Below are 19,960 nucleotides of genomic sequence, written 5' to 3' on the forward strand. Positions count from 1 at the left end.
GAATCATAGATCTAGTTGGTCAAACAAAACCCAAGACTCGGAGAGACTTACAAGGATATCAAGTCATGCATATAAGAAATAAGCAAAGACTCAAATATATATCATAGATAATCTGATCACAAGTCCACAATTCATCGGATCTCGACAAACAGACCGCCAAAGAAGATTACATCGGATAGATCTCCATGAAGATCATGGAGAACTTTGTATTGAAGATCCAAGAGAGAGAAGAAGACATCTAGCTACTAACTACAGACCCGTATGTCTGAAGTGAACTAATGACGAGTCATTGAAGGGCGATGATGATGATGAAGAAGCCCTCCAACTCCAAAGTCCCCTCCGGCAGGGTGCCGGGAAGGGTCTCCAGATGAGATCTCGCGGAGACGGAAGCTTGCGCCAGCGGAAAAGTATTTTCGAGGCTCCCCTAATTTTTTACGGAATATTTGGGAATATATAGGCGCAAGACCTAGGTCAGGGGGCGGCCAGGGAGGCCACAAGCCTGCCCACCGCCGCCTCCCCCCTGGTGGCGGAGTGGGGGCTTGTGGGTCCCTGGAGCCCACCTGGCTTGGCCCAAAAGCCCCCTGGACTTCTTCCGTTCGGGAAAAAATCATTCGGGGTTTTTCTTCCGTTTGGACTCCGTTCCAAAATCAGATCTGAAAAGAGTCAAAAACACGGAAAAAACAGGAACTGGCACTTGGCACTGAATTAATAAGTTAGTCCCAAAAAGATATAAAAAGGTACATAAAACATACAAAGAAGGCAAGATAACAACGTGAAACCATCAAAAATTATATATACGTTTGAGACGTATCACTCCCTCCTCCGTTCGGTCACCGGAGCCGTCATCATGCTCTCCTTCTTCCTCTGGCATTCGGTCACCGGAGCCATCATGATCATGTCCTTCCTCCTCCACTGTTCGATCACCCGAGCCGTCATCCTCTCCTTCCAGACCATCGGTGTCGTTGAGATACGACAAGAAATCACCTCCACCAAGGATTATCTCCTCCAACAACTGTTCTTGTTCCAAGTCTCTTTGATCCATAGTTTCTGCAAATATTTTAGCTCCTTGTATGAATAACAGGATTACACGAACTTTATACTTCATTTCCAAATGTTGAATAGTTCATTGATGTACGTTATGATATATAATGCAATAGATCTCAAGAGGCAAAAAGGTTTTCTTTCAGTTATAACCAATAATCAACTTAATACATCTTGAATTTTATCGAATATAATCTCGAATAAATCTCTAGTATAATCTCTTCCACTCACGGTTCATCATCAAACTGATCACTCAAAGAGCTGTCGTTGTACTCAGGCACGGGCGGTGGAAACCCATAGAGAAGGAACCATAACAGGATCATAGCTCGAGTGAGATCCCTGAAGAACCTGTCAGGTATTGGAGAACCTAGCGTCCAACGCAACCAAGTTGCGACGGACGTGCTTGTCCTCCTCCCTCACACGGCGAAGTACCTCCTCCTCGGGGGTCGGCTGCCTCCGCACCGAAAGTGGCACATGCGACGGCCACCAAAGAAGCTCCGGGTCGACGACGGGAGCCTGATTCCTCTCCAAGATGCGCGCCCCAGAAGGTAGCACCTTCGAGTGCCATCCCGACAGAGCCCAGTCCCGCACATGTTGTCGCCTATCAAGCAGGTGGTTACCACCGAGTCGACGACGAGGATGCGGTATGGGCATCGTTGACGTCAAGAACAATTTCTACAACTATTTAAAGCTCTACTATTTAAAGAATAAATCTGGAATTAATATATGTCGTTGATGATTTGTTTGCAAATTCCAATTTAACTAGGTGGCAATGGGCATGAATAGAGAAGAAAATATGCAAATTCCAATTTAATTAGGTAGCGGAGGAGCTCATCGGGGCCGATGGGCTCAGGGCGGCAACGACGACGGGCTCAAGGCGACGACAACGGGCGCGGGGGCGACGGCGACGATGACGGCGGGCTTGGGGGCGACGACGACGGGCTCGGGCGGAGACGACGACACGCTCGGGGCGACGGCGACGGGCTCGGGGCGACGACGACGACGTGCTCGGGAGCGGCGACGACGACGGGCTCAGGGACGACGGCGATGACGAGGAGGACTAGATCGGGGGCGGCGACGACGACGAGGACTGGCTCGGGGGCGGCGGCGAGCTGTGGCAGCCTGACGGCGTCGGGGCAAATGGGAGAGTTTGGGAGAAATTTCGACAACTCCCGCCTTATATGCGAAAACCTTTGGTCCCAGTTGGAGGCACAATCCGAGACCAATGCCACCCTTTCGTCCCAGTTGGTGCCGCAAACCGGAATATAAGGTCAATTTTCAGCAGCCCAAAGGGCGGGAAGAAAAGACCTTTAGTCCCGGTTTGTGCCACCAACCGACACGAAAGGGTGTCATCGGTCCCGGTTGGTGCCCCAACCGACACTAAAGGCCTATGCCTGCCACAGCCGCGGTGCGGTTGGATATTTAGTCCCACCTCGCTAGCCGACAGAGCTTGGGAGTGGTTTATAAGCACTGGTGCGCACACCGTGTCGAGGTCCTCTCAACTGCAGGCTTCCGGGCCTAATCTGTCACTTCCTGTGGGTCTATTGGGCCTTCTGCGGACCTGAATCCTGGCCCAACTATCTGGTTAGTTTCTAGTCGTTTTCATGCCGTGGTGGCCTAGTAGGTGGCATTTTTTTTTAAAAAACTAGTTTTTTTGTTTCGTCTTTTACTTTATTTATTTTATTTTGTTCCTATTTACTGTTTTTCAGTGATTCTTTTTGCTTTGGGTGTTTCTTTTTCCTGCTACTTAATATTACTGTGTTTTATCATTATATTCAATTTGGTAGGTTTTAGGTTATTTTAAATGTCTGTTTTAATCAAAAACATATTTAATAAAAAGGATTTCATTTTTTTAACTTATTTGAACTCCATACTTTTTGTGTATTTAAAATGACTTTTAATGACAAGAACTTCAACAACTTTTTGCAGGTTATCTTCCGAGCGACGTCTTGAAACCGTACGTGGTCGTTACTCAGCCATGCGGACGCCAGGGAGCTTATGGATATTGTATGCAACCAGTGGCGGGGGTAGGAATTATTTTCAGGTGTGGCGAATTTATAAAGAAGAAAACAATGCATAACAAAATCACTAAGAGTAAACCAAGAGCACTAGAATGGACGGAAAAAAAACTTCTCGTTGTGTATTTCAGTATTTGTTGCCTTCATCTTTGAAGCCATCTGTGTATTCATCCTCACAGCCTCGCCGGTTTCTGCCTTGCCTGGCTAGCCGATGGCCACTCTACGCCGCTCTACGTTCCCTGCTCGCCGTCTGCTGTCGTGCTCATGTGCCGTGCCACAGTGGTGCCTACACGCATAATAGCAGAGGTTGTAATCGCTAGTGGTTTTACTTATGTGCAAATGTGCAGTCAGGTCACGGGCAATCAGGCCAACGACCCATTGGCCATCAACAAAAATCCATCACACACAAAAAGACGAACGGGCGCACAACTAAGGTAGGAGCTCTTTTACGATATCACATGGAATATATACAAGTATACCAGTATTTGCAGCAAATTTAGGTGTGGCAGCGGCCAAGGCATGCCAGATTGGTGGCTCCGTCCATGTATGCAACCGATGAAAGATGGTCGCACGGGTTATCTTCAATCGGTTTGGTTGACGTGCTAATAATAGGCTAGGTGTATAGACATCGTAGTCTGTTTTTAGTTACGCTGGATGTGACAATTTTTTCATATCATCTTTGTTTTGATTTTCATTTCAAGCTTGAGAGCATTGTGGACCTAAGACATTATTTTAAACTCTTTTAAATAATATGGCTGCATGCATCGTTTGATGCGGGGCTCGTTTCCTCCTTCTCAAAAAAATAATAATGTGAGAAGCCAGAAATTAAGCACAAAAGATTATGCGTGAGTGTGAGGCATCTTTCCTTTTCTCACATCCTGCCGGCGCAGCCGCATAGCATGGCTCCCATAGTTCCAGCCTAGCTAGTTTCATTCGCCTCGAGAGAGAGAGGGAAGAGAGAAAGAGAGGGAGAGAGAGAGAGAGATCATGGGGGATCCCCTGCTGCCCGTGGTGACGTTGCCAGATTTTGCATCGTTGTGTTGAGTTTGGGGGCAGGGGGATCATGGGTGATCCCATGGTGAGCTCTTCCACGGGAGCAATGAACTCCCTCCTGGATAAGCTGGGAGTAGTGGAGAACCAATATCCCCACCTCGCTGAAGGCGTGCGAGAGAGCCTAAAGAGCCTAAGCGATGTCTTGCACAGCTTTGCTAGGCAGAGGAGGAGGAACTCTCTCATCAACGAGTGGATGCTGCAAGTCCGGGAGGTGGTCTACGACATGGAGGACTGGATCGACGGCGATCCCTCCAAGCTGGGCGAGGAATTCCATGTGGAGGAACAAATCGAAGAATTCAAGGCCCAGATCCAAGGTGCACGGGACCGCTGCACAAGGTACGGCCTTCTCAGCACAGCGCCTCATACCACTTGTGCACTACAAGTACAAGTACAAGATGATGCTGAAGCTGAAACCATGGATCCTAAACTGCTCCATGGGGAGGCGCCTTGCCGCCTTGTGGGCATCGATGAACAAAGGAATGTTCTTGTTAACCACCTGATGGACGAAGAAGAGCGGCGTAAGGTGGTGGGCATCGATGAACCAAGGAATGTTCTTGTTAACCACCTGACGGACCAAGAACTAGAAGAGCGGCGTAAGGTGGTGTGCATCCTGGGAACCGGAGGAATTGGCAAGTCAACTCTTGCCACGGGAATATACCGACAGCTCCAAGGGCGGTTCAGCTGCGGGGCTTTCGTGCATCTTGGCCGGAACCCGTCCGTGAAGACGACCCTCATCAGTATACTCAAGCAAGTAATGCCGGATTGGCACTGCGAAGAGTATTTATGGAACGGCTACAACTCTGAGGACATGGAAGCATGGGACGAGAAGAAGGTCATCAATAAACTCTGGGCATTCTTAAAAACAAAGAGGTACTGATGAACCATATCTCATCTTACTATTACTATTACTAACTGAATATATATTTCTCTCATTGTGATATACCCCATATATATACTGATGTACCTTCACTTTATCATTTTCATTTTTTTGCTAGTTATTTTGTTGTGCTCGTGGACATGCGGAGCATATCAACTTGGAAGAAGTTCAGTTGTGTTTTGCCTAATAAAGACAAGTCTTCTGATAGGATATTGATTACAACTTGTACCAAGGATGTAGCAGAATCATGTTGCATACATCCCAGTGATTTTCTTCATCCGATGGAGCGCCTTAGCGAGGAAGATTCAAAAACATTATTTCATAGTAAAGTACCTGTTTCAGAACAACATAGGCTGCTTGAAGTTTCTGATGACATGTTGGAAATGTGTGGTGGCGGCGTGCCATTGGCCATAACTATTACAGCTGCATTATTATCTAGGAAATCTGCATGCTTGCCACCTGAAGTCCAATGCCATTCCACACCACAATGGATGAGAAAGGTACTGGAGATCAGCTATGATGATCTACCACTTCCTTTGAAGTCTTGTTTTCTGTACTTCAGTGCTTTTCCTGGAAATCGTACCATCAAGAAAGATCGTTTGATAAGAAGATGGGAAGCTGAAGGATTAATTGCTAAAAGAGATGGAGAAAGCCTGTGGGAAACAGGGGAGAGCTACTTCAATGAGCTTATCAATAGGAGACTGATTCAACCGGCATTTGATGATGATAATGATGAGCCGACGGGTTGTACTGTTCATGGTGTTGTTCTTGATTTCATGGAATCCTTGTCAGCCGAAGAAAACTTTACTACTGAAGGTGGAAAGTTGAAGTGTGGACTATTTCCTTACGAAAGGGTCCGGCGAATCTGCCTTGACTGCGGCGAAGAAGGCGAAGGTGACGCCTTGTTTTGCAGTAAATATTATTGTTCTTTGGAACAAAAGAGTCCGGAGGAGGACTCAAGCAGTGAAGAAAGCTCAGTTTATGACCAAGACAAAGCAATTTCTTTGCACCTATCTCAGGTGAGATCCCTTGCATTTTGTGGGGATGTTAACGTTGGAAGGATCCCTGATCTTTCAGATCACTTCAAACTTGTACGGGTGCTAGATCTCCGTGATGTCAAGGGCTTGCAAAACGAACAACTGGGAAGCATTGGACGTTTGTCTCTGTTGAGGTACTTGGCACTTGGCGGGGCCAATGTCACAGAGCTGCCTCGACAAATTATGGAACTTGACCACCTGTCTACCTTAGATTTAAGGCAGACCGAGGTAAATAAATTACCAGAATTTAAGGGCACGAAGTTGGTGTGTTTGCTTGCAAATGGTCTCACAATACCGGGACCGGGAGGAGGAATGGGGGAAATGGAAAAATTGGAGGAACTATCAACGGTCTGTCTGGGTCGTGATGGCTCACTTGCTGACAATGTGGCAGGGCTTGTTAGCAAGTTGATGCGGCTACGGATGCTTGGGGTGAGATTTAGGATTACGTATAATAATACTGCAGAAGAAGCGGAACGGCAGGGCATCAAGCATTTGGTTGAGGAGGTGGGGAAATCAAACTTGCACTTCCTTTTTCTTGATGAATACCCTCATCGTCTGCTCGACTTACTTGTTGATGCAAGGCCGCGCCCACGTTACCTGCGGAAATTTGAGCTAAGATTGAACTGGCTATTGTGCCCCCTAAAAGTCCCACAGCAGATCTCTTTCCTTGTTGACCTCACTCACTTGCATATCGGAGTTTCAATAGTAGATGCAGAAGGTATCGGCGCCCTCGGGGGGCTGCCAAAGTTAGTCCTCCTAAAATTGCATTCACTGCGGCCACAACATGGCATCACCGGTGAACCACAAAGGTGAGTAATTTTCCTTATCGCACTGCATTTTTCTAGGCAAATGCTTAATTAGCTTAGTGACTGACTGTACATACGTATTCATGCATATATATATTGCAGCCCAGCAAGGTTGTCCGTGAGCAGCAAGGATGGCTTTCAGATCCTCAAGGTGTTCTGGTACGTCTGCGAGCATGGCGCTTGGACGGGGCTCCAGTTTGAACAAGGCTCCATGCCGCACCTTCGAAGGCTTGTGATTGACTTCCAGTCATCGGAGCCGGAGGATACAGACTTTGTGCTTGGTATCCAGCATTTCTCTTGTCTGGTGCAGGTCCGTGCCACCATCTACTGTGAGCCTACTTCAACAACAGTTTCTGCCGCGGAGACCAACATCAGAGACCAAGTGTCTCAGAACCCCAACAATCCCCTACTGGAATTCAACAGAAAACGTCGAGGCCGTTTGGTGAGGCGTCTAGGGCCGCTCTCTAATTCTAATTCTAATGTGAAGAAGCCATCGGCGGTGATTGAGATCCGCAGCCTGGATCACTGGTGGACCATGATGACCCAGCAGGAGGACAACAAGCTGCTCGTGATTGAGTTCACCGCGAGCTGGTGCGGGCCATCCCTCAGCATAGCTCCCTTTTTTGCTGGTCTCGCCAACGATTTTCCAGATGCCATTTTCCTCAAGGTTGATATTGATGATCCTGAGACGAAGTATATTGCCCAGCATCTGGAAGTTGATGGTGCGCCAAGCTTCCTGTTCATGAACAGGGGAGAGGTTAAGGACAGGCTTCGTGGGGCACGCGAGGGAGAGCTGTTTGAGAAGCTTCAGCTGCAGATGGCCCTAATTATGGACAACTGACTGATACGGCCTTCATATCGATCCTTGGTCGCCGGCTGTATCATCTGGCCGGCATGTGCAGATGCACTATATGGCTGCATGCATCGATTGATGCAGAGGTCGGGGACACGTTTCCTCCTTTAAAAAAAAGTACAGATGCACTGTGCCGTGAGCTCATTTAATCCTTTCTTCGCTTGTTTGATTTGGATTTCATCCCGGCCTTGGGACAAGTTATTGCTATTGACCTTGGATTGAGATTATCCAAAAGGAAAAGTTGTTTGCCACAATGAGGAGCATAACTTTTGTGTTGTGCACTTCATTCAATATCATCTTGAGGACTCTTTTTTTTTCATGAGAAAACTAACAAAAATGGTGGTCAACAAGAAGCACGCATGATAAGCGGGTGACATGCACGCGATATTATTGTGGTGGTATCGTTTGAGGAATCTCGCATATCCTTGTTAACTAACATTTGTGTTGTTGTTTATGTACTCCCTCCGTTCTTAAATATAAGTTTTTTTAGAGGTTTCACTAATGGACTACATACAGATGTATATAGACATACTTAAGAGTATAGATTTACTTATTTTGCTCCGTATGTAGACACCTAATGAAATATCTTAAAAGACATATATTTAGGTACGGAGGGAGTATTATTTTTTGGTAGATCGGCACGTGCCTCAGAGTTCTTAGAGGGTGTTTGTTTTCGGGGACTTACTGGTTTAGGGACTTACAAAAGTCCCTATAAGTCCCACCTAAACCAAACACAATGGACTTATTGGGACTTATTGTGGTGATTTGGAACTTATCAAATAAGACTCTCAGGGAGGAGCTTATTGGGACTTATGCTCGTTCGCCCGCGTCGTTTCCCGCATCGATCCAGTGGCCGCCGCCCCACCGCCCTACCCCACGTCGCTCCCAGGCCCCAATCGTCGCCGCCCCACCGCCCCGCATCGCTAGAGTAGCCGCCCCGTCGCCGCCCCGCCCCGTCTCGTCGCCGCCCCGTCGCCCCGTTTCTGCCTCGGTTCGTCCCCCCACCGCCCCGTCCCGTCGCCCCGTTTTTGCCTCGGTTCGTCCCCCCGTCGCCGTTCGTTCCATCGCCTGGTTCATCTGTATGTGCGATGCAATTTCACTGACGATTCACTGAAACATCAGTCTGTGCGGTTTCACTGAAACATCAGTCTGTGCAATTTCACTGATGATTCACTTGTCTGTGCGATGCAATTAAGCAACAACACATGATTCATCCAGTTTCATGGTGATTCTTGCTAATATAATTAAAAGATGATTCATCTAGTTTCCTGTATAATAAGAACTGAAAAAGATGGAATATTACTGTTGATTCATCCAGTTTCATGTTGACATTTTGGCTGATGACGATCCATGTTGACTGCAGGTTACCGCGCCATGGCTGATGACGATCCCCGCGTCCCAGGTCACCGTACCATGGCTGATGATGAGGAGGAGCAGATGCCTTTTTTCTCCCAGTTCTCATCCGCCGGTGGAAATCTCGGGAGGGGAATGGGTTTTGGGCGTTTCTTGGATCTCAACAGCAACGCCGACGACTTCCCGGAGTTGGGCTCGTACCAGCAACTCCTCTTCGACCAGTCGACCGGTCATGGCCTTCCTCCGGTCGGACCTGGTCGTGGTAGGCCCGTGCCCCAGGGCGGAGGAGGTCGCAGCCGGTCTCTGAACATCGGAGGTCGAGCCGGCTCTCACCTGCGTCCGTTCGTCGCCCCGGGCGCAGCTGCCGTTGAGGGAGGCGTCATAGGCCGTGGGAGGACCGTGTCCCAGGTCACCGGACGCGGCGTAGGTCGAGCCAATGGGTCCTCATCGATCGGCAGTAGAGGAAAAACTTCGGGGAAGCAACGTGTGTCGTCAACTGCTACGTCTTCAGAAGATGTCGACGAGAATGAAGGCTTTGAAGATGAAGATGACAACAATGCTTTTGGAGAGGTAAAATTTTAAATTGTGTATATAGTTCTTTTTTTGTATCAGCGTGCAAATTCATCTTCTTTTTGTGCTAGCTAATTGTGTGAACTTGTTATTTTTTGTTTGAAATGTCTAGTTGTTATTTTTTTTGAAATGTCTAGTTGTTACTTTGTTTGAATTGTGTACTTGTTATTTTGTTTAGAAAACCATTGCAAAGGCCGATTGAACAGACGCGCATATTACTATATTTTGTAACATCGCCTGTGAGGAAGCTAGGGATGGGCACTGTATGAATGGTGTTTGGACCAGTAGAGCATACAATAACATGAAGAAAAAAATTTATCAACGTGCGGGCCTCCTGCATAGTACCAAGCAATTCAAAAATTGCATAGCTAGACTCAAGAGCTACTATACTGCTTGGGTGTGGTTGGGGCAGCAAACTGGTTGTGGCCGAACTGGAGATGAAGCTATAACCGCATCAAATGAGTGGTGGAAAATAATAATTGAGGTACATACATTATTCTTCAAATTACATCTGAATTGCTCAAACTTGTTTACATTATTCAGCCTTGTCCTAATTATCTAACTAATGATGCAGGAGAGACCAGATGTGAGAAAATTCAAGGGTGGCATGATGAAGAAGTTTTACTAATGTTTGCATGTTTCAGGATGATGACATCAGTGTTGATGGAATAAGCAGTGATGATGAGAGCAACAGTGATGACGAAGCACTGATGTTGTTCATGCACCAAAAAAGAAAGAGAAGAATGATGCAGATGGCCTGTATGATTGGTATGTACCACTTGGACTCTTACTGTAACAAAGGACCTAGAAGTGTACCAATAGAGTCTGGGCATGATTGGGTTATGACAACACTACGCAACGAAACGGCCTGTTACAACATGTTTAGAATGCACAGACCAGTGTTTGAGAAATTGCATAGTGTGTTTGTTGATTCCTATGGTTTGAAGTCCACTAGAAAAATGTCATCAGTTGAGTCTCTAGGCCTGTTTCTGTGGATAGTAGGTTCCCTCAATCTGTAAGACAAGCAGAAAACAGATTTGTTAGGTCATTGGAGACAATTGTAAGGAAGTTTGATAAGGTTTTGGCATGTCTAATCAAGCTAGCAAAAGACATCATCAGGCGAATAGATCGTCAATTCAGGACTGTGCATTTTAAATTAAGATCTAGAAAGTATGCACCGTTTATGAATAATTGCATTGGTGCAATAGATGGTACACACATACAAGTTGTTGTACCAGTTGCCACTGTTGCCCAGCATAGGAATAGACATAAGGAGAAGATTCAGAATGTGATGTGTGTGTGACTTTGATATGAGATTCACATTTGTCCTAGCTGGTTGGCCAGGATCAATGCATGACATGAGGGTCTTCAATGATGCCCGATCCAGATTTGGTGACAAGTTTCCAAAACCTCCACCTAATAAGTTCTATCTTGTGAACTCAGGGTACCCAAATAGACCGGGTTATCTTGCACCATACAAAGGTTTAACCTATCATTTCCAGGAGTACCGTGATGGCACAATGCCTAGAGGAAAAAAGGAACACTTCAATTTCACCCATTCTTCACTTAGAAATGTCATTGAGAGGTGTTTTGGAGTCCTGAAGAACAAGTGGAGGATTTTGTTTCACTTGCTAGTTATCCACAACAGAAACAAAGCAAAATAATTGTGGCTTGCATTGCACTGCACAATTTTATTAGACAAAGTCAACTCGCCGATATAGATTTCGACTTGTGTGATCAAGATGAAAATTATGTACCATTGTCTATGCCAACGACTACAACAAATGATTCAACAAATGAGATGGACAGTGCTGCTATGAATCAATTCAGAGCTTGGGTCGCTGATGGGTTGTGGTCCTTGAAACAACAATGATATGAAGAACTGTTCTTCGCTTATGTAATTTATGTTATCTCGGTTGTCATGTACTCTCTCTTATTTTGGTTCTTATGAACAAGTGTTAATTCGTTTGTATGAACAAGTGTTATGAACAATTGTTATTTCGGTTGTCACTATTCTGCAATTCATTTGTATGAACAAGGGTTATGTGAACAAGTGTATTATTAGGTGCAACATGGACTTATAAGTCCCTGTAAACAAACAGGTAGGGACTTGGGACTTATAAGTCCCTGTAAACAAACAGGTAGGGACTTATGACTTATAAGTTGGGACTTCAAAAAGTTTTAGGACTTATGAAACAAACAGGCCTTAGGGTGTCTTTAGTGTGCAAAAACATATGTCTTACTCAATGAAATAGCCTGAAGACACAACCACAAATTTTATGAAGGTATATTTAAGCTAAGAATTAAAAGACCGGGTCATAGCACTAAGACGTACCAATTCATAAGGAATACATTGCCCCCTCTCCCTTCCTCCGCTTTCTACACCGCCACATGCTTAGAGATGAATATATATAATGGGAACCATGAGTAAAAGAAAAGTTCCTTCCTCGCTCCTTCTAGCCGCCGTCGTCGGTCCTTCCTCGCTCCTCCTTCATCATCGCCGTCGCCAGCAGGGGCGGCGGCGGGGATCCTCTCCCCTTCATGCGACATGGCCGGCGCAGGACGACCGTTCGTGAGGAGGCGCCGGACTAGCGTGCGGTGCGGCGGCGCTGCATGTGGATCCTAGCGGCAGCGTGCGGAGCACGTCGATGACCGGGGTTCGTTCTTGCAACGCGGTGTGGCGGCTGCGAGGGGGACAAGACATGGTTGTCACGTGCGTCGTCGAGTTCGGGTCAGATCCTTCTGGATCTGTCGTCCGGACACCGTCGGCCAGTGCAGGGTGGTGGTACTCATCACTGTTCAGATTAGATCTTCATCGATCCCGATACCCGTGGTGTGCTTCTCTCGTGCGGTTTCCTGCCGTTGCTGGCGTGGCCGCAGATGAAGCTGGTGGAGGAGATTCAGATAAGGGGAAACCCATTGGTCGGCCCTGGCCGGCCGCGCCGTCGACAATGCTCAAGGGCACCGTTTTTCTTCCTGGAGACGCCGGTCTACGTCTGCTCCTCCACTTCCTACCTCACTGCCTCTCGGGTGAAAAATCCTAACTTCGGTGGGCGGCGGCGGCGTCCTTGACGTCGTGACCTTCATGAAGGCGTCATCTTGAGGGCTGAGTGGTGGTGGGCACTATGTGGGTCCTGGACAATTGCTGGTGGTGGGCACTGCTTTGGGAGAAACCCTATGATCTGACTTTCCAGATCGGACGATGGCGGTACTGCGGTGCCGTTTCTCTCTTGGGAGCATCGTTTGTGGAGCAACGCTGGATGACAGAGGCAGGAGATGGAGCGGCTTCATCTGGCCCGAAGATTTGGTGGAACTATCAAGTCATGCCTGGCCGACAGGTGCTACGCTGAGTCATGCCTGGTTGGTAGGTGCTACGCACGACAGTTCTTCGAGAATCTTCGTATCTCGATGAATGAGCGTAGAGCGGTGGCGCTGTTTAGCGCCATGGCGGCGTCGATCATCTTGCACGGAGCTTTCGGTGGAGATGTCAAGTCATGCCTGGCCGACAGGTGCTACGCTGTGTTATGCGTGGTCGGCAGGTGCTACGCACGACAGATCTTTCAGAATCTTCGCGTCTGGACTGACGAGCCATGGTGGCGTCGACGGATGGACGAACTGACAAGAATGATACAGATCGCGTCTGGACTGACGAGTCATGGTGGCGTCGACGGATGGACGGACTGATAAGGATGATATAGATCTCTCTTCTGAAGATGGGTTAGCGGCCTAATGATGATGGCGGCATCTAAATTGTGTGCATGTGTTGTACGTTTTAGGTCTGTTGCACCGGTTGTGGGTTCCGATACGTTACGTGGATATATCAGTGACGGCACCGGTTTTAGATATGGGGAGTGAGAGCACTCCACATTATCGAGTTTTGTAGGTGAGTGGTGGCTTGAGATGGTTTGCTGTATGTTCTTGTTAGACCTATGTTGAATAATTAATAAAAATGGCCGTATGCATCGATTGATGCAGAGGCCGGGGTTTGAACCTCCTTTTCAAAATAAAAAATAAAAAAAATTGCACGTTCGATCCAGCTTAAGACATGTGGTTGTACTTAAGCATTGTGAACATTTTGCTTGGTTATATCATATAAAGTGCATCCCAGCTAATGGCCTACTTATAACATAGGTATCGGAGACTTATTCTAGTTAATTGGAAACCTATCTCGTTTCCTCCCCTTCCCCTCCCCTCCTAAGCAACGTGTTGGGCAACAACATCCCCTCCAGGCTCCGTAAATGAGCCCGTAGAATCGAATTCCCTTTGCCCGCTCTTCGACGGCCGATGGCGGTGAGGAGATCTCGGTGCTTTGGTTGCGACTAATATTTTTGGTTAGGACTTTCTTAGTCCTTGTAGAGGCAGCGCTTCATCTTTGATTTGGCCATTCGTCCTCTGATCCTCCTTGAGTTTATCCGTCTGAACGGAGGCAATAGAGCTCTGACATACATTCCCGTTGTATGTCTTCCTGCGATACAAAGTTTGGGTTTCTCGCTGTGCGTACACAATGAAAAGATTTCAGATGCTTCAGATAATTACGGATCCAAAGCATTGGTTCTTAGGGACACACGCACATAGACCTGCCACTATCATTGATAAGGTAAGGCCGGCTCCAACAGGGGAGCAACGATAACGGCACGTCACTGACTCGTTTTGGCAGTGATAGTGGTCGATTGGTGGTTCAAAGATCTCAATGTAATTTTTGTTATGTTTAACGTGCTTCGTATCTCTGGTGAAATTTTATAATAAATACATTTTGTGAAAGATTGGTTTCATTTCCATTTTTCAGTGACAGACCGAACTGAGCACCACCACACTTTCCAGATTGGCACGATCCTGGGTCTTTCTAGATGATGAGGTGTTTCGATAAGGCATGCAAGTCGTCGTCCAACCCACCACCATGTGCTGGATGTTGAAGTTTCACCTGCTGGACACTGTTACTGTATCGATAACTAATGCTCTGGATCCATACTGTGCATGCATGATTGAAGCTGGCACAAGAGCACGGCCAAAAAGGCCACTCCATTGCTAACAGCTCGTCGTTGCTTTGCAATTATATAGGCCAACACGAGAGTTCCACCACGCCATTGCAGGAAGATAGGCAGTTCTGCTGCTAGCAGGTGAAAAATGCAAACCACCGCCTTCTGCCTGGGGGTAGCACGAGGATGCAGCCTGAGCTGCCTTCCCGCCGCGCGGCCGGCCGGAGGTCCTTCATGGAGGTGGCAGATGCGGCGTACCCTGCGATGCCGGCAGCAGCAAGCTCCGGCGCCGGAAGCGCAGCATGAGGTTGACGATCGGTCGAGCAAGAATCCTTGCGGGTTCTACGCTTCCGTGTGGGGGGATTTCTTCCTTCACCACCCTGATCCGGCAGCTTCCTCCCAACAACAGGTGAAACCATATATACTTGTGAGAGGCATGATTTAAGACCATAGTTCAGCCGAACCTATTCTCCACGCGGTATGATCTAATATTTTTCTACGTATGGATCCGCGTCATGCATGTCAACTCCATCCTATATTTTATGTCATGCATTATTTAACTTGCAAACATTTCCTGTCATGCATTTTTTTATCAACCATGCACAGATCCTCATGAACAGTGACTAAAAATCAATGGTGTCGAGCATAGGTGTGGGCTGCGGCTGAACCATGGTTCAGAGAAACATTTTTGTATACTCGTTTTTTACTGGTGTATAACAAATGAAACACAACCCGACCAAGTATTCGAGCAATGTACTTTTTTAACACGGTATAATCGAAGTTGTTTACATACAGGAAACATATACTCACTCTATGAACGCGCGCACACACGCTATCGATATGAGAGCACCTCCAAAATATAAACCGGCATAGCATCTTGTGGTTAACGAAGCCATCATAAATGCCTCATAGTCGAAGAGTGTTTTCTTTCACTGAACGAATATGATGAGAAATTGTGAAATAAATCAAAAAAATAGCGAGCATCAATGTTAATTATAGAACTTAAACTCTGGTGGGGTGGAATACCAATGCCCTTCTAACCATAGAATCACAGGTACTTTCTTATGTCACATGCCATGTATGGAGTTTGTAAAATAGGGTGCTTCCATTTTTGAAAAATTCTTAGAGTAGAAGAATCCAAACTCCCAAAGTGGGCGAAGTGGATTATTTTGATCCATCATGTAGCACCTGCAATCTCATAGTATTAGGTAAACATGACCCGGTCACTGTGGCCACTTTAATTAGGACACAGCTCTCGTGCTCTCCCATGGCACCTTCTCTTCCTCCCGATGACCTCCGACATGCATGGCTCTGCTTTGAGTTGCCGCAAGGCCGACTGGGCACACGCGACACAGGAACGGGCGTGGTGCTGCAAGGGCCACACAACACGACGACGAGTGCCCACTGGAGATGCATCTGTTATGACGGCCAGCTCCATCAGGCAAGGCGGCTAGGTGCAAGCATGATGCTAGGATATACTCCCTCCGTCTTAAAATTCTTGTCATAGATTTATCTAGAAATAGATGTGTCTAAATACTTGAATATAACTAAATACATTCATATCTACATAAATCTAAGACAAGAATTTTAGAACGGAGGGAGTGCCTAGGAACCTGCGGCGGGTCAGGTGGTGTTGCATCGGTGCTACATATCCCGTGTAGGTGGATTATTTTGCTTCATCTTTGGTGTTAAAAGTTGGCGGTACACAAACTCGAGTACATTATGCTTTATATCTTTGTTATGTCCTAGTGTTGATTTTGATGAAAATGGCCTCTTAATTCACACATGAATAATGATGCAGCCTATATATAGGTCCCTTAACTCATAGACGAATAATGTCTCGGTGAATCAGTGATTAGTGTCTAATACACTCACCGCTCTTATTGCTTTGAGCAGACATGGATGGTAGAACGAGTAGAGGAACTGAAGAAAGATGTGGCCAAATTGATATCGAGTTCCAACACCTATCTTGAGAGGATGAAACTCATTATTGCATTAGAGCGTCTTTGCTTGGATTATCTCTTTGAAAAAGATATTAATGCAGCTTTGAAAGAAATTTATGGTGCCAATGTTAGTGACTTTGATCTTCATACAATAGCCATTTGGTTCTATCTACTACGTAAACATGGATACAAGGTTTCATCGGGTAAGACGCATACAAGTTCAAATGATTATTTAAAGTAATACGGTATATCTTAACGTCGTTAACATGAATATCGTAAAAACACCACCTCATTATAGATTTTTCATCACGAGGGTGGCTTCTGTTTATTCTATGTACTCTTCCTTCTAATTTGTAAAAAAAACGTGATTTTTGTTTTTGATATTTCAGAAGTGTTTGTGAAATTCTTAGATGAGGATGGAAGTTTTATGGCAACAACCCCAAGAGAATTGTTGAGCCTTTACAATGCCGCACATTTTCGTACCCATGGAGAGATAATACTTGACAAAGTTATATCCTTCACCAAAGTGAGTTTAGAAACAAAATTGCCATATCTGGAAGGATCATTGGCACATGAAATTCAGTGTGCACTTGAGATACCCCTCCCACGGAAGGTTGCAATTTATGATGCTAAGATCTATATCTCGACATATGAGAAAGAACCTACTATGAATAAATTGGTCTTGGAGCTTGCAAAGGTGAATTTCAATTTGATGCAACGACAATATCAACAAGAGTTGAAAACCACTACAAGGTGAAATTACTATCATTATTTCAATGATCTTGTCATATCTTACCTTAAAAATCATGAAGCTCTATCACAACTAATTGAGAAGCAGTTTTTTGACCTAAATTTGATCGACATTCCTCTGATGTATTTTTCAGTTTTATACACTACGGAGCTTCTTAAAAAGTTTCAGGAAAATGTGCAGGTGGTGGAATAATCTACAAGTTCACTCAAGGCTCCCATTTGCTCGAGATAGACTTGTGGAGTGTTACCTGTGGATGTTAGGAGTATACTACCAACCCAGCTGTTCACGGGGCCGAATAATACTTACGATTGTGATTTACACTACAACCATTTTCGATGATATTTATGATTCATTTGGAACCCCAGAAGAGTGTGAATTGTTTACCCAGTGGGTGGAAAGGTTGGTAACATACTTTGCAAACATTTTTATACTCATATTTTGTGAGAATTGTTTTATTGCCATTTCACAAAATTTTAATCTTCGATTAGGATAAAACATAGAGTAAAAATGATACTACCAAGTGAGAGTGGATGATTTTGCTCTCGGGCTCTCCATCGAACCCAATTTTTTTAAGAACTAAAAAATACACAAGTACTTATGTATCTATACCAGATGTGTGTGCAATTTCATCAATAAATATGTTTTGATGTGAGGTATACAAGAAAAAAACAAGATCATGTACTTTTATAGTGAATAGTACATGTGCTAGAAATACGTGTTTTTGTCATTTTTGTGTAACTTGCACAAAAATGTATTTCTTCATGAAACCTTGCAGATAAGTACTTCCTCCGTCAAATAATATAAGAGCATTTTTGACACTGCACTAGTGTAAAAATGCTCGTATACTATGGGACGGAGGGAGTAGTATGCACACATATGTATGTGTATAATTTTTTTTCATAATTTTTAAACCCTAAAATTTTGATTTTTGATTTTTCCAGATTAAGGGCTCTGTCCATTAGCAATTTCCGTTACCAAGTTACCTCGAAAAGGGAAAAAAATTGTATTATGATTATGCAAAACAAAAACACATATGAGGTGGAAATGTATATGCTACTTGTGGTGGAGGTTCGTCCAAAGTCCAAAACCATTAGCTTGGTATATAAACGATACATAGATACTCTCATGCAATTGTCACAAAAATATTTTATTTTCTTGTAATTTCGTTGGTTGATGTATATGGCAGTGCATAAGAATATTTAGGAGAGTTTGGTGCATAAGAAACCCTCACACTCTTTGGATTTTTTTACACCTCTTTCTTTGATATATCAACTTCAAATGCATGTGAATCTCCACCATTGTATAGTAAATTAAAATTGTTGAATCTGCAACACTCATTTTGTTCTTATTTAACTTTATTATAGGTCATTCATGTCCGGTTGGGACACGAATGTGGCTCGGGTTCTCCCAGAGTGCATGCAATACGCATTTGGAAAAATTATGGAAAGCTATGAGATCATTGAGAATGAGCTAGCACCAGAGGAGAAATATCGTATGACCTACCTCAAAAACTTCGTAAGTGACCTTTACTATATGCCCCCTCTCTAAACTAATATAAGACCATTTAGATTACTATTTTAGTGATATAAAAGGTCTTATATTCGTTTATAGAGTGAGTATATGTCATGTGCTTATTTCCTCAAAAGCACTATTTGAGAATAACACAATTAAATTAATAATTTTCATCCAAGTGATAAATTACATTAGCATTTATGCTCTTATTATTGTAAAACATAGACTTACTTTTTTTCTCTAAATATGGGCGTTATATTTTAATCTAAAGATAGTAGATCTTGTTAGGAATTACAACAAGGAGGTTAAAATGCGTGAAGAAAACTTTATCCCAATATCCGTCGAAGAGCATCTACAGATCTCAGCAAGGACTAGTGCATGTCATCTGTTGGCTTGCACTTCACTGGTTGGAATGGATGATATAGCAACAAAGTCTTCTTTTGAATGGGTTTCAACTATACCTAAAAGTGTGCAAAACCTTTGCATAATTGTTAGACTATTAGATGATATCATGACCTATGAGGTAATAAAAATCAATTAATTTCATCCAAAAAGAGAACATAGATGCATGCATATATAATGTTTGACCTATTATTTAAGATTTAACGTGTGCCTGCAGCGAGAGCAGATGATACCTCATGTTGCTTCGACAATGGATAGCTACATGAAACAACACAACGTCTCGATCAAAATAGCACGCCAGAAGATACAAGAGCTAAAGGAGGAGTCATGGAAAGATTTCAATGGCCAGTGGCTAGAGCCCGATGATGACCAACCGAGGAAGTTGATTGAGGTGATATTCAACCTCACAAGAACAATGGAGTTCATGTATAACAAAGATGACAACTTTACCAACTGTCGCAACCTTGAGGATACCATCCAATCATTATTTGTGGAGCCTTTTGAGATTGTTTTGTAGTATAAAGTGACTAATAAATGTGCTAATGTGAACATATCCTCCAATAAGTAATTAGGTCTAGACGGATAATATATATATAATGGTGTGATTATTGTTTAATAAGGTTGTCTAGCATTCAATTTTACAATAAAACATTCAAAAAATAGCGAATCAAGACATTGCATTGAAGTATGAAGTAGAGTTGATGGATGCAAACATAGAGGGGCACAACGATGTTTTACCCAGATTTTAATAGTTGACGATGTTCTACT

General features: G+C 44.7%; 2 protein-coding genes across 3 annotated transcripts; both read left to right on the top strand.

Moving 5' to 3' along the window:
- The first annotated feature begins 3,929 nt into the window (after nt 1-3,929).
- LOC123442374 (disease resistance protein Pik-2-like) lies at nt 3,930-7,939 on the top strand. Its single transcript, XM_045118389.1, has 4 exons — nt 3,930-4,635; nt 4,711-4,982; nt 5,108-6,835; nt 6,935-7,939. Exons 1-4 carry the CDS (start codon nt 4,123-4,125, stop codon nt 7,671-7,673), a joined length of 3,252 nt encoding a protein of 1,083 aa, XP_044974324.1. The 5' UTR covers nt 3,930-4,122; the 3' UTR covers nt 7,674-7,939.
- Nucleotides 7,940-14,606: 6,667 nt separating this feature from the next.
- On the top strand, nt 14,607-19,743 carry LOC123439124 (alpha-terpineol synthase, chloroplastic-like). 2 transcript variants are annotated; one of them, XM_045115870.1, is made up of 7 exons: nt 14,607-14,993; nt 16,481-16,730; nt 16,917-17,280; nt 17,447-17,677; nt 18,643-18,793; nt 19,062-19,313; nt 19,410-19,743. In XM_045115870.1, exons 1-7 carry the CDS (start codon nt 14,733-14,735, stop codon nt 19,707-19,709), a joined length of 1,809 nt encoding a protein of 602 aa, XP_044971805.1. In that variant the 5' UTR covers nt 14,607-14,732; the 3' UTR covers nt 19,710-19,743. The 2 variants fall into 2 exon arrangements, with proteins under 2 accessions (XP_044971805.1, XP_044971807.1); XM_045115872.1 differs by having other exon boundaries at nt 17,459-17,677.
- Nucleotides 19,744-19,960: the final 217 nt, after the last annotated feature.

This window comes from Hordeum vulgare, chromosome 3H (assembly GCF_904849725.1).
Source record: "Hordeum vulgare subsp. vulgare chromosome 3H, MorexV3_pseudomolecules_assembly, whole genome shotgun sequence".
Taxonomy (NCBI): domain Eukaryota; kingdom Viridiplantae; phylum Streptophyta; class Magnoliopsida; order Poales; family Poaceae; genus Hordeum; species Hordeum vulgare.